The 13,759-nt window shown below is 49.0% G+C and overlaps 1 protein-coding gene across 3 annotated transcripts in view; it reads right to left on the reverse strand.

Moving 5' to 3' along the window:
- ATG9B (autophagy related 9B) overlaps window positions 1–13,759 on the reverse strand; it is a 282,068-nt gene that overhangs the window by 120,825 nt on the left and 147,484 nt on the right. For all 3 annotated transcript variants that reach the window (XM_078662776.1, XM_078662774.1, XM_078662775.1), the window contains exon 8: window positions 1,544–1,697. In XM_078662776.1, coding sequence (XP_078518902.1) covers window positions 1,544–1,697 — 154 coding nt within the window. The remainder of the gene's footprint in view (window positions 1–1,543; window positions 1,698–13,759) is intronic.

Here is a 13,759-nt window from a genome sequence, read left to right on the forward strand (position 1 = left end):
TATTTGCCCCAGCGCAGCCTCCGCGCCCTGAGATCGACACAGTCGAGACCCTGCGCTGGGCCTGGGAAAGGCTCTGGAAAATCTCAGGTCCGTACATGCTCTCTGCGGCTGCGATGCCCATTGCTTAACACCTGGCTTTTCCTCCTCTTCAATTTTCGGGGATGGCGAAGCATGCCACTCATCTTGGGCTTTCCACTGTGTCCGATCTCTACCCTGAGAACACATTCTATACACTAGCGCTGACTCTGGTCCTATGGACACTCTGCCTTATTATCAGCTTCGGGCGGTCTGTAAGAAGCTCCATCTCTCTTTCCCCCAGCGTCCCCCCTCGATGGCTACTCTAAATCTCCTCTACACGTCCCCTCTCCACAGAAATTGGTTACCAAAATCTATGCTTCCACGCTGGCGGCTTCCTCCAACTCCACTGACAGGGCCCGCGTGGCATGGGAGACGGAGATAGGCATCGTAATTTCCCAGGACGATTGGCTGTACTGCTGCACCCAGATTAAATGCCTCTCCCCTAATTATCGTCTGCTCCTTATCCATTTTAAACATCTCCACAGGCTCTACCGGACCCCCGCACAATTGCACAAAATGGGACTCATTACTAGTGACAGATGCCTGCGCTGCTCTGCGCCTGCGGACGATTTCTCCCATCTTGCCTGGCTATGCCCCAAGGTCTCCTCATATTGGCGTGAGGTATGCACTGTTATTTCTGAAATCACTTAATTTTCACTTCAACCCAATCCTCTGCTTTGCCTCTAAGGCTTTGTCAAATTTTGCCCTGATGCCTCTCGTAGACTGATTGCTATGCTGCTTGTTCTTTCGCGGCGCAGGGATTCCATGTGCTGGGGTCGCCGACCCACACCGAAGGTAGTCCTTTGGTTGGAGGATGCTTCCCGATGACAGGCTATCTTGTCCGAATTCTGGGACCTAATGCCTGCTAGATCAGCCCACTTGATATCTGGGGTCCGCTTATTTCCTATCTCCTCAGTCATACTTCCCAGCACCCGGCGACCTCTCCCGCGATACCCGCCGGTGCTCCGCCCACAGCAGCCACCGGTGAAGGTCAATGAGTCTCCTCCTCTCTGCTCCCCTTCCCCCCGCTCCCCCCACTCCGTGCTCTCCCCCCTTTCATGTGTGGTGTAGTTCTTGATAATTTCTTCGCATTGCTTTTGGTGTTCTTCCAACCTATTTCATTGATGTTATTGTTTGTGGTGCATGTAAGTGGCAGCCTTCGATCTTGTATATCGTATCGCAATGCATTTTATTTTGTCATGGTGCAATTCTGTAATCTTGTTGTGTCTAAATCCTCAATAAAGGTGTGTAAAGTATTCAATTCCACCCCTTGCTGGGAAGGTCATCTAATCAGTATAGAAGAGACTGGACTGTAAGTTTATAAGTAATATGAACTGTGGAGTGTACAAGAGAGAAAACAGAAGGAGAAAGTGATTGGTCAAGAGATTTAAGAAGCTGTTGCGGAACAATCTGTAAAAGACAGAGTACTTAAAAAAAAGTACACACTCAAGTAAGCATCTCTCACCGCTTTGTACTGGAAGAGCTGGGCCATTTCGTCCCTGGTCTCAGACTTATGAGCATGGCCCTGCCAGTGGTCAGGTATGTAGTGGATGTGTGCCAAGACACACTGCAGCAGCTGTTCTGGGCACCACACCATATGCTCATCTGGAATGAAGGATCTGCAACAATGAAAAGAAAAAGAGGTTATGCAGAAGACAGGAGGAGGTCTCCATTTTGAAGGTAGAAGCTATAAAAAAAAAGGGTGTAATGGAAAGGGCCCAGAAAGCCTGGCCTCTCACAATAGCAAGTAGGTTAATATATGCTGTGCGATAGTGGAATGCACAGAGTCCAGTGGTCTGATAGAGAATCTCAAGGATTCAAGATCAATTACACTCATATGTTAAAAGTAAGAAGGGAAGATCTGTTACAGGGAGCTATCTGAAAGCCAGGGTAGGGTGCCAGTCTGTGGGAGTAATGGTGGGGGCTATATGTAAGGGTTGGATATTTTATAGTAAGTAAATTCAGTTCTGTACTCAAAGCCACATTAAAGCATGTGAATGGAGGGATTGTTCTCAAATGACAGGAATTAGAGTTGTGTGGGGTCTAATATTGTCAGCTTTCTGTAGGCCTGGAAAGACATCTGCAAATGAAACCTGTAGTAAATGGGTTACACCCATCAAATTCACCAGTATTGTTAATGGACTACCGATTTTTTAGACTTTTACTGTAAGTCTCACTACCGCAGTCTCACGGCACAGGAAATTTGTGGTGAAGAGGCTAAGTGTGATAACCACCACTGTCTGCCTATAAAATAACCCACTGCTGCACAGCTAGGGTAAGAGGCTCAGGGCTGGGTACATGTAAACACATGTGCGGGTTGCACATGTGAGACTATCATCGTTGCAGCCCGGTATCTGTGCACAGGTAGCATGGTGCAAAAAGGACTCTTCAGGAATCAGTACTGACCTGGGGTACACATTAGGAGTGGGCATTCATTATACAGGTCTGCAGTTCTTACAGAAGGTCTATAGTGTTTTCAGAATATTATACACTATAGGTAAAATTTGCCCTAAATACAGTTTTGCACTACTTAGGCCTACAAAGTTCAACAAGGTATCTTGGTGTAGACATGCACCATGAGTATAAGTTCCTAGTGCCCAACAACCCATATTCACATGTTATGGAGCCTCAATATTTGTCATAATTCTTTGACTCGTCTCATAATCAGATTACTGGACTCTGTTTCCCTACCCTCCTTACCGGGCCAAGTTAATTTTTCAGCTCCAAAGCAAAGGGGATCAAAGGCTTCCCCCACACACAAGGGCAATTAACAGGGATTGACCTGGTTCCTGGGAAAGGAAAGGGTGGGGAGGAAATATGCCTCTGATAATTAGTTCTGACTGACCCCAGCTGAACCCCAGACTATGATTGGTATGTGCAGAGCCCGTGATGTGGGTCCTTATATGCCCCCGAAGAACGGTAAGGACCTGATGGGGGTCCTAGATGCTCCCCTAAGACTTTTATGGACTGTTACTAGGCTTCACTACCACCCGTATGCCCCTCAAGACGCCAGGAGGCCCTGGGGAGTGCATTAAGGGGGGTAATTTGCTGGCTGGTTCTGGAAGAGCTGCAACAGATGGCTCCACCAACAGGAGAAGGGCATCAGAAGCTAAGCAGAGCACAGGTACGGCTCTGGGAGCAGTAAGAATACAGCTCCCCACGCAAAGCTCCCTCTAGAGACTAGGTAGCCTAGAGGTTTTAAAGGAAAACAGGTTGCATTTAAAAATATAAAAATGAAAACTTTTCTTTTCCTTTTTTAAGAGCAGGCAGTGGTCAATGGGACCACCGCCTGCTCTGAAAAAAAGTTTTCGCTGACATCCTCAAAGGGGAAGGTGTCCCTTAGGGACCCCTTCCCATTTGCCAATGGGTTACCACCTACTTGAAGTAGGTGGTTAAATGCGAACATTTTGCAACTGCATTCACAGTCACATTTGGCTTTACACCCAACACTGGCCTATACAAGTGCACATACACTGGCAACCATCATGCATACAGTTATAAGATAAAAAATGTGTAGACAAATACAGCTTGGAAAACAATCTACAACACCACTCGACAGGGCCTAACAAAAATCATCAGAGAGAAAACCGTCAGGGCTTGTGTAAGAGGGTAGACAGCACCAAAACCGTTACCTACTACGGTAATCAGTGAAATTACAGTTAAAAAAAACATCTATAGGGGGCGTGGCTTGCAGCTGCAGAAAATGGCCGCACGCTAGGAGAGCTGCGCTAGCAGTCGGCGCTTAAGAATCCAAATCTGACATTATCCTGAGCAACAGAGGCACCTGACGACATCTGTAGACTTCAGGAGGCAGTGGGTAAAGTGGAGACCGGAGGCTGCCCCCCCTGGGCATCCTAACACTTGACTATGGAGGTCCGGGCCGCCCGAGCCGTCATGACACAATGGCGCCTGTCACTTAAGAGCGCAGCGACTGTGGGAGCCCCTGCCTGAGGAAGTCGAGCGAGGTACCGGGAGCGATTTCAGCCGGCTCCTATGGAGGTAGTAGGCAGCGGCGCGAGTGGGGAGAGATGAAGCAACTTGCTCCTGCTCACTTCCCGCAGTCCCGGAGTCAACCGCGTCTGCCGGGGGGCGGAGAGACGATTGGAGAGGCGTGCTTCGCCGTGAAACCAGTTTGTGAGGCCACAAGGCAGAGAGATTGAAAGGCGGTGAGCTCAGTGCAAGAAGCAGTGAGAGCGAGCGGTCTCCTCGTGGGGAGGCTTGTGGGGACGGAGTTTTCTGGCTCCGGCGCAATCTGGGCCCAGGATGGAGCTGGAGCAGACCGCCAGCGAACATCGTGCAGACAGTGGTGCGGGCCTTGCTGGTCTCGGTTTGGCGGGACGGACCACGCACGAGCTGGAACCTGCTTCAGCGGTGCCCAAATGAACTCGGAACTTGTGAGGCCATCAGGAGCAGAGGCCCGATCAAGGCGGTGTGATCCCTGCCAGGAGCTTGATGAGAGAGCAGCAGGAACGCCACAGGTAGGGGCAGACCATGGCATGAGAGGAGTGCGGAGAGCAGAAAGGGAGTGAGGTCTCCACGCATAATGGCCCGTGGAATCGGAGGTGCCTACTTCTAATGCAACACAAGCTTGGATTCCAGCAGTCATTCGCCGCTGCCAAGCACGGGGCCAGGAGTGGGGCAGGCCTAAAATGACAATTGGGGTGGCCCGGGTGGCCCGGACGGAAGGATTGTGGAGAGACAGCACCAAGCAGCAAAGTGTCTGAGTTGATCTGAGACGGAGGGAGGACTGTCATAGTGGAAACCTTGCCGGCCTCTTGTAAGCAGCAGACACGGCCCCCTAGTGAACGATTGAGGGCCCCACAGGCACACAGCGACACAGTCAGAGGCGCTCCCCACAACATGTTCGATAGCCCTGCGCACCCAAATATGGGCCGCAACCGACAGCTAGGACAAGGACAGTCCAATCAAATCAATAAGTACACAGTGGCCATGGGAAGGAACAATGGAAATCCGGGTGGAAGCCAACAGGGGGAACCTGTGGCCAATGGCCCGACCCCTCGCTCAGAGACATCAGGGCGGCTATCAGAGAGTTACGCGGAACCCTGGAACCCAAGCTGGACTCAGTGACGAAGGAGGTCAACCTACTGCGCGCGGACTTCAGGAAGATGTCTGAAAAGGTGGCTGTGGCAGAGACAGGGATTGGTAGTCTTCAATCCAAGACAAAGACTCGAAGATCAAGTAGCCACCCTAACGAAGAATCAAACCGACATCTATGCCCGACTGGAGGACCAGGAGGGACGGGCAAGGCGCAACAACATCCGCATAGTGGGGGTCCCGGAAGGTATGGAGGGGCCGTCCACGGACTGGTTTGTAGAGGACTTGATACTCAACCACTTGAAGCCGAAGCGTCTGTCCAACTTTTTTTCAGTTGAGAGGGCCCATCGCGCACTAGGGGGGAAGCCTAAGCCAGGGTCTCCTCCACGAACTATCTTTGCCCGAATCCTGAACTTTAGAGGTCGAGATGCCATCCTACAGGCGTCACGGGTTGCCGGTGATCTTCAGTTTGAAAATGCCACCATCCGTTTCTTCCTGGACTTTACTCTCCATGTTCAGCGCCAGCGGAGGTCCTTCGAAGGGATTAAAAGAGCCCTCCGGGAACAAGGAGTGCAATACATGATGCTCTTTCCAGCTCTTCCAAAACAATAGAGGAAGTGCAGAGGTGTTGACAGAATCACCCTCCAAACTGATTTACATAAACAAAGAGATTCTATCAATGTGTAGTGATATATTTGTATTATTTGTTTTTTGTGGGTATCTAATAAAAATACTCTCTCTTAGGGTAGTAAAGATGAGAGCACAATGTGCTTTTTAAAATACCCCTCACACACTAAAAAAATCCAGTAGTGTCATGCTTCATCATTGGGGTCTTCCCGTCCCTCTACGGGGCGGGGTGTGCTACGACCTGACCGACTACGCGGGAGCACTAGTAAGGTGACAGGACTATGTGACAGTGCAAGGTGGGTGGTGTCAGTGAAGTGTAGGGACCTAACGATGTGTGGGAATAAAAAAAAGGGTTAAAAATCCTCTGGCTAGTGGAAAAAAACAATTTATTCACTTCCCTAGCTGGGGACGTTAAGAAGGGGGTTTTGGGGTTGAGCTATTCGCTACAACCTGGTCTACATGTTTCGTAGGCAGTCCCCTACTGCCTACTCATCAGGACCTTCTAATGGTCCCTACTAGAACAAAGCTCAGTTGCTAAGTGTTGTAAGCCTGTCGTCCTAAAAACTAGCAGTAAAAATCCACTGTTAGTTTTAGCTTCAGGGCATGAGCTGGCCCCAGGGAAGCAAAAATATCAAAAAATGATGACCTCAATGCGGTCTTGCTGTGGCGAGCGTGATATGCCCCATGAGCTGACAATCGGTAGGTATTCACCGCGGCGCTATTGTCCGCATAATCCTAAGCCTTACTTCTACCCGTGTTGCCGCTCTTTCCAGCTCGCCTCAAGATCTTGGATGGCAGCAAGACATACTTCTTTGAGTCACCTGAGGAGGCCAGTGACTGGCTGGAGGGAGGGATGGGAGACAGTGGGCAGAAACGGAGGCCCGCACACAGCCGAACAGCACCCACCCGGACGAGACACGATGGGTGCGGACAGACAAGCATCGCACAGCCAGGAACAGGATCAGAGTGAGCTCAAGTAACTATAGTCGGCGTTGCTACTTGAGGTGACTCCTGTCCTTAGCGCTGGAGGGGTCTGCAAGGGTTTCTGGGACCTGGGGCTGCATAAAGGCGCCATTAGGTAAATCCAGGATACTGAATTCAATTGTCTCTATTATGTTATGAGTTGATAATTGGATGCAACATCCACAATGTCGGCTCATCGCGGCCAGGGGGGATGGGAGTGGTGGAACAGGGGAGTTGGCAGAGGGTTGCTCGTATATACCTACCATACTGGGTGAGACTTTCGTTAGTCATGTATAACCTTTTTTGCTGACTGCAAGCTTAAGTTCCTTCTTCAAGTTTGATTTGGGGCGGATGGGATGACAGGCACTCTGGAAGTTTGGAAGGTGGGAGGTTGGGGACTCACTGAGTAGGGAGGCAGGGAGGGGGGAGGAGGAAGTTGGTTGGGGGATGGGGGTTGGTTTTGGGAGGTGGGTATGTTTAGCTCAATATCAACCATGTTCTTTTGCATGTGGGAATTGGTCTAACATGGCACAGTGGGTCACTGACTATCCGAGGAGATGGAGGCCCCATGACATAAATGGGTGAACAGACACATATTAAAACATGGATGTGGAACGTGAATGGGTTGAGCAACAAGATTAAGTGCACATTGGTGCTGATGCACCTGAAAAGGCATTCCCCAGATGTGGTCCTCCTCCAGGAGACGCACTTGTGAGGTAATAGATGTAAGGCCCTTGACACATTTGGCTATAAAATGGTGGCCCATTCGGGGTTCACCTCGGGCTCAAGGGGGGTATGTATTCTAATTTGCAACACCCTGACTATGGTAATCTCTGGCACATGGACAGATGATATGGGCTGTATGGTCGCGGTGGCAGGTAGGTGGGAGGGGCGAACCATAGTTCTGGGCTCCTGTTACATCCTGCCTGGTCTACACTCTTCGACATGTACACGACTGGGATCCTTCCTGGCAGATCTTCCCTGGGGTGTCCTCCTGTTAGGTGGTGACGCCAACGCCGTAATGGACGCTGACTTGGACCAATAGGGCGAGGGGCGGGGATCCAGGGGAGAATGTGGGCTACAAGGCTTCATTACGGCCCTGGGGCTTAGAGACATTTGGCGCACACACCACCCCTCACACCGGCACTACACGTTCTATTCGGCTAGACACAGGTCCTTTTCCTGGCTGGATCACTTCTTCACGCGTACTGATCAACTGGGCGAATTTGCGGAGCCTCACATCCTGGCCCCCGGGAATTTCTGACCACTCCCTTTATCGTTACTCTTAAGGGTCCGGTGATCAACAGGGAGTCTTTCCAGAGAATAGATCCGTGGCGCCTCCAGGATGAAACCATAGGTGATAAACTCCCGGAGGGTTCCCAGCTCTATTTTGAAGACAATCAGGGTTCAGTTGAGTCCCATATCACATTATGGGAAGCCTATAAGACTGTTCTGAGAGGGCAAGCCCAGGCTCTGATTGGAGCCCAAAAGAAAGAGGAGTCCCTACAGGTCAGCCAGTTGGAAAGAGAGATAGAGAGGCTTGAATGGGAGGCTGGCACTACTTCGTCATACCTTGGCTCTTAAACAAAAGGAGCTCAGGGCTCTGGCTGAGAGTGAGGCGCGCGCTTACTCCCTTGCCACACAACATCGGATTTATGATGTGGGAGATATGGCCCTGAAGCTACTGGTGTGGCTCGAGCAGCGGGACAGGGAGCGCTCATGGGTAGCCAAGGTCCGCGATCGGACAGGTTCATTAGCCTCCAATAGTACAGACATAGCAGAAGCCTTTGCGTCCTACTTTGAAGGGGTATACACCCCGGTTTGCACCAGGACTGAACAGGACTGCGCAGAGTTCCTACAAGACTTCGCGTTGTCCACATTTTCCCAGGCGCAAAGAGATCGCCTGGAGGCAGATTTTAACGGGGAGGAAATAGGAGGGGCCCTCAACTCCCTCCTATCCGGGAAGGCGCAGGGACCGAATGGGCTCCCAGTGGAAATATACAAGTGGCAGGCAAACGTCATCATTGACCCCCTCCTTCAGATGTACTTAGAAGCGCGAGAGGTAGGAAGGCTCCCGCCTGATCAACGAGAGGCCACGATTGTCGTAATCAACAAAATAGGAAAGCCGGCTGATCAACGCTCTTCCTACCGCCTAATTTCACTTATTAATCTTCAAGCCAAGGTCTTGGCTAAGGCCTTGGTGGATAGGCTGCTATCGGTTCTGTCGGATCTTGTGCATGTCAATCAATATGGGTTCATGCCGCACAGGAGCACCCGTCACAATCTATGCCGCCTTTATGGAGTACTATATATGATGCAGAATGTGGGGAACACCCAGGCAGCATTGATGGCGCTGGACGCCTCAATGGCATCCGCTAGTATCGAATGGCCCTACCTATTCATGGTGCTCCAGCGATTGGGATTCAGCCCAACGTTCTGCAGCTGGGCGCGGCTCTTGTATGAGCAGCCAGTAGTGAGGGTGAGAGTTAACGGCGTTGTGTCCAGGACATTTCCTCTACGGAAGGGTACCAGACAGGGGTGCCCTCTGTCCCCCCTCCTATTTGCCTTGGCTCATTGGATTAGGAGGGACAGGTCGTTCTGGGGCTTGGCGTTGACTGACGAGTGGGAAGAGAGTATCTCCCTGTACGCGGACGATATTGTGCTATATATGGCCAGACCGTACCACTCGATAGCGCAGACACTACACCTCTTTGAATTATTCGGTAGCTACTCGGGCTATACCATTAATTGAGCAAAGTCATTGATTTATCCACTCTCGGGTCCCCCCCCCGCGGATGCAGACTAGGTGTCCCGCCTCAATCGCAATAAAAAGATTTAAAGATTTGGGAGTATACATCACTAGAGATAGGGCAGAGTTCCTTACTAGGAACCTGGAACCCCAATTGATGTGCCTGGGGATTGACGTGAGCCATTGGAGGTCGCTGGCTCTCTCCCTCATGGGCCAAGCTGCAATATTTATGATGCCAGCACTACCGCGACTTCTCTGTATTCTGCAAAACACGCCATATCCAGTTCCACATGGGGTATTCTCTCTAATTACACAAGCACTACGGACATTGCTCTGGGATGGTGGATAGCGTTGCATAAGCTGACGAGAGGGGTGTACGATGGGGGTGTGGCCCTTCCGGACGTCAATTTGTATTATTGACTTCACAACTACAGGTGGTCAACGATTGGATATAAGCGGATCGGTCGGAACCGGCCTATAGAGTCGATCGGATGGTCATGCCTGGTGGAAGTTGCGAGCCACTGCTCTATGCTGAGAAGTCAAGAAGAGATTGGCCGTCTCACACAGGGGTGGTTGTTAGTGCTGGAGGGAGGCAAATAAGTTCCTAGGGTGGTCGGGCTCCCTGATGGGTAGAACCCCTTTATGGCATGGAGACCAGCTAATAGAAGTAACTCGTTTGACTGAGTTCAGGGGATGGAAACTCATAGGCATTAAATATTTGGGAGATGTCTGGAAAGGGGATGCCCCTCCATCCTTCGCCTACCTTAAAAAAGAATACGATCTCCATGACTCTCAACATTACCACTACATACGCCTCTCCCATGCCCTGCGCGCTCACATAAGGAGTGACACGTCAATCCCGGAGTATTCCCCCATGGAGGATAGGCTGCTCCTTGACCCAATATTGGAGAAACCCACTTCCACAATATACCGCAAACTCAAACAATATGCCTGATCCACTGACGTCACTGCGGACAAGGTGGGTGAGTGACATAGGTGACGTGGAAGATGACGACTGGCAGGACTCCCTGCAAAGCCCGCATGAGATAGCAATTTGCTGCCGGTTTCGGTTAGTGCAGCTTCAAATCCTACATCGCGTACACTACCCCGTACCCACCTATATGCCTGGGGAAGAAGTCAGTCAGCCCTCTGTGCACGGGGATGTCGGGAGGAAGGCACCTTCTACCATATATTGTGGGAGTGCCCAGAAATAGTGCCCTTTTGGACTAAGGTCGCGGACACAATGTCAACGGTAGTGGGCTCACAGGTCCCGCTAGAGCCCAGGTGGCTGCTGCTAATGATCAAGAACGATTCGGACTGGTCTAGATATAATGAGATCTGGCTGGCGTTGGCAGCCGGGGTGGCAAAAAGGAACATAGCAAGTGGCTGGGGGTCACAGACGCCTCCACAGTGGGACCAATGGATGAGCGACCTAGATTGGTGCCAAAGGGCCGAGGAAACTATCTATAAGAGATGGGGCTGCACTAAGAAATGGAAGAAAATTTGGGGGCATTGGCGGAAGTATAGGGCGCTTGGGGGAGGGTCAGGGTTGTGATCTTAACAGTTGTATGCCCCGATTGTGCCTTCAAATGCCTTACACTGTATTCTAAACTGCAAATCTACCACATACTTTATGAATACTGTCCTGTGATGTATGAAGATATGAGCAATGTTAATAAAAAGATTTTTTTTAAAACATCTATAGGTAGTCTTTAATATGGAGCAATAACAATCCACACTTAAATGCCTATTGACTATACATATGCCAGGTCTAGTACCTTTATAATAAAATGTCACAATAAACAGGTAAGGCCTATAACCATAATCTTTGACTTGCCACTATAATCAACTCAATTCTGTTGTATCAAGTATTAAGTTTAGCACACGCCAAAAAGTGCCATAAAGCAATCTTTTTAGTGACAGCAAACAAATTCAGCCCAACCAAATACTGTACTCAGGGAAACCAAAATGTGATCAGAGGCTAATCTCCTCTCTCAGTAGTACTCTGAAAGTTATTCTTGGTTGATTACATAATTTGAACTGTCAAGCCAGGAATACACCTCAGTGTAGCCATGGGCATTCCATACTGCTCTCAAACGCAAACAACGTCTGAAATCTAAATTTATTGATGGAAGGGGAGAGTGCTTGGATTGACATACAGTCTTCATGGTTGCCCTCCTCCCATCTGTGCTATTGCCAGAAAAAAGAAACCCCTAAATTATCTAGTTATGTAAGAGACTTTAATTGCAATACAAGGTTAATGTTGTGACCCTGTATGTTCGCGCTCAGGCAGCTGGCTACATAAACAAAATGATCACACCTGCATGGAGGGTAAACACATTTTTGTGGAAGTACACAACTTCTACCCAATTAAAACATGTACTCCTAGCTCCCAACATGTCGGCGGAGAAAAATCCACTCTTAGTAATTCTCACATCATTTTTTGGTGACAGCTGCATTGTCAATTCAGACTATACAAATCAGAGATACTACAACCGAATGACACTATGCTGAAGCAGAGACAGATATCAGGCTACCGAGCCTCAATGTGCACATCCTCTGTTGCCACATACAAATTAGGAGGGTGATCTACGGGAGACAGGGGATCCTATTTAACCCTAAGAAAAGTTGTAGCACTACAGGCTGAAAACAGGTTGGAGGAAATTGGGACTGAAACATTGGGAAGCTTAAAGATGCTAGGATTCCACAGTTTACTGACTTGACTCTATGAAACAATGAAGGGGATACTTCCTCCTCACTTAATCAATTCAGCAATATTCAAGCACTGAAAACAGATGATGGGCAAGAGAAATGTCCATTGCTTGGCTCCCTTATGTTAATCTTGCGGTAGGGAGGCAAAGGTAAAAAATAAACATGTTGCGCTCACCCACCTACAATTTTAATATATGTCTAACAGTTTACAAAGGGACATAACCTCACCCAAACTAGGGAACCTTATAACAAGGAGACTGTATGAAATGTGAACTGTAGTATTCTCTAATGCATCCAAGTGCAAGATATAGAACCCACTGATTAAGCATACTGCACGAGGTAGGCGAGTGTTCATCCTATATCAGTACATGAATATATGTAATTCCATACAGGGTTTGGCTATTTCTTGCAGGAGGTTTGCACATCTTGTATGTTTATGTCAGCTTATTAAATTATACAACATTCCTTTAATATCTCTCACTCTTTTGTACATTAGCTACCTGTGTTGTACCTGCACTGTATGTGTGAAAGAACCATGTGATGTTCCTTCAGCAGCTGCCAACAGTCCTTTACTTAATATTTGTGTTAGGCAAAGTTGCACTGCCGCTGTCCATTTTGAACCTTTATTGTGGTGTGAAGCTTGGTATAAGATTTTCCACTTCACATAAGAAAAAAACAATCCATATTGTAAATGCTTGTTTTAACCCCTTAAGTGCTGCGAACGTTCAGCGGACGTCGCGTGCACTACCTCGGTAGTGCAGCGCACGTACGCTGAACTTCGCGGCCCCGTCCGCTCAATAGAACGTTCCGCACCTGCGCGGAACGTTCAAAGCAGGCAAGGAGTTAAAGCATGATGTGAGTGAAAAGTGAACCTTCACAAAATGTGAGCAGAGTTTACTTTTGGCTTTACTCACTAACCTGTTTTTGGAATAGAGTTGGCGTCTTTGTAAAATGATAAAAGGTCGCCGACAAGTGCCTTAGTGTCATGTACGTCACTTGTTGCCAATTTTAGCCAACAGCGCTTTGGGTGCTGGGGTTTGCATTCCATAATGAAGATATTAAAAGCAGAACAAGCCCCACAATGCAACATGCTATTGGCTGAAACAAATAGGTGGCGGTACCCTATGTTGCAGCGCCAAAGTGCAGAATTGAGAATTCCAAAATCAGTTAGTTCCTGGCTCTCTGTCTGTTTTGTCTTGTAGAAAGACATGGTTAAATAGCCCAGTGGGTGAGATGACAAAAATAGCCTTTCAGATGTCAAATTACAGCATCTCCTGTTAATGGGCTAACATTAATAATCCTTGGAATAGCTCAAATTATCTATTTACTAGAACAATGCCATCATAACCAAGCTAGACGTGTCTGCAGACACAGGAAAAAATAACCTTCCATCCCCATCTGTTGTTACATCGAAGTGCAGCGCTCACAACACAGCTGTGAATGTAATGCACTAAGCCTCAAGCAAGTGCAGCACAGGCTGCAGGTACTGGCCCACAAGGGCGGTCAGGCAACAGCAGGCACAGAGTAGGGCTCAACAGGTTGAAATACCCTTACAAATATTGTGGCTAAGGCAAG

This window comes from Lissotriton helveticus, chromosome 10, assembly GCF_964261635.1.
Source record: "Lissotriton helveticus chromosome 10, aLisHel1.1, whole genome shotgun sequence".
Taxonomy (NCBI): Eukaryota; Metazoa; Chordata; class Amphibia; order Caudata; family Salamandridae; genus Lissotriton; species Lissotriton helveticus.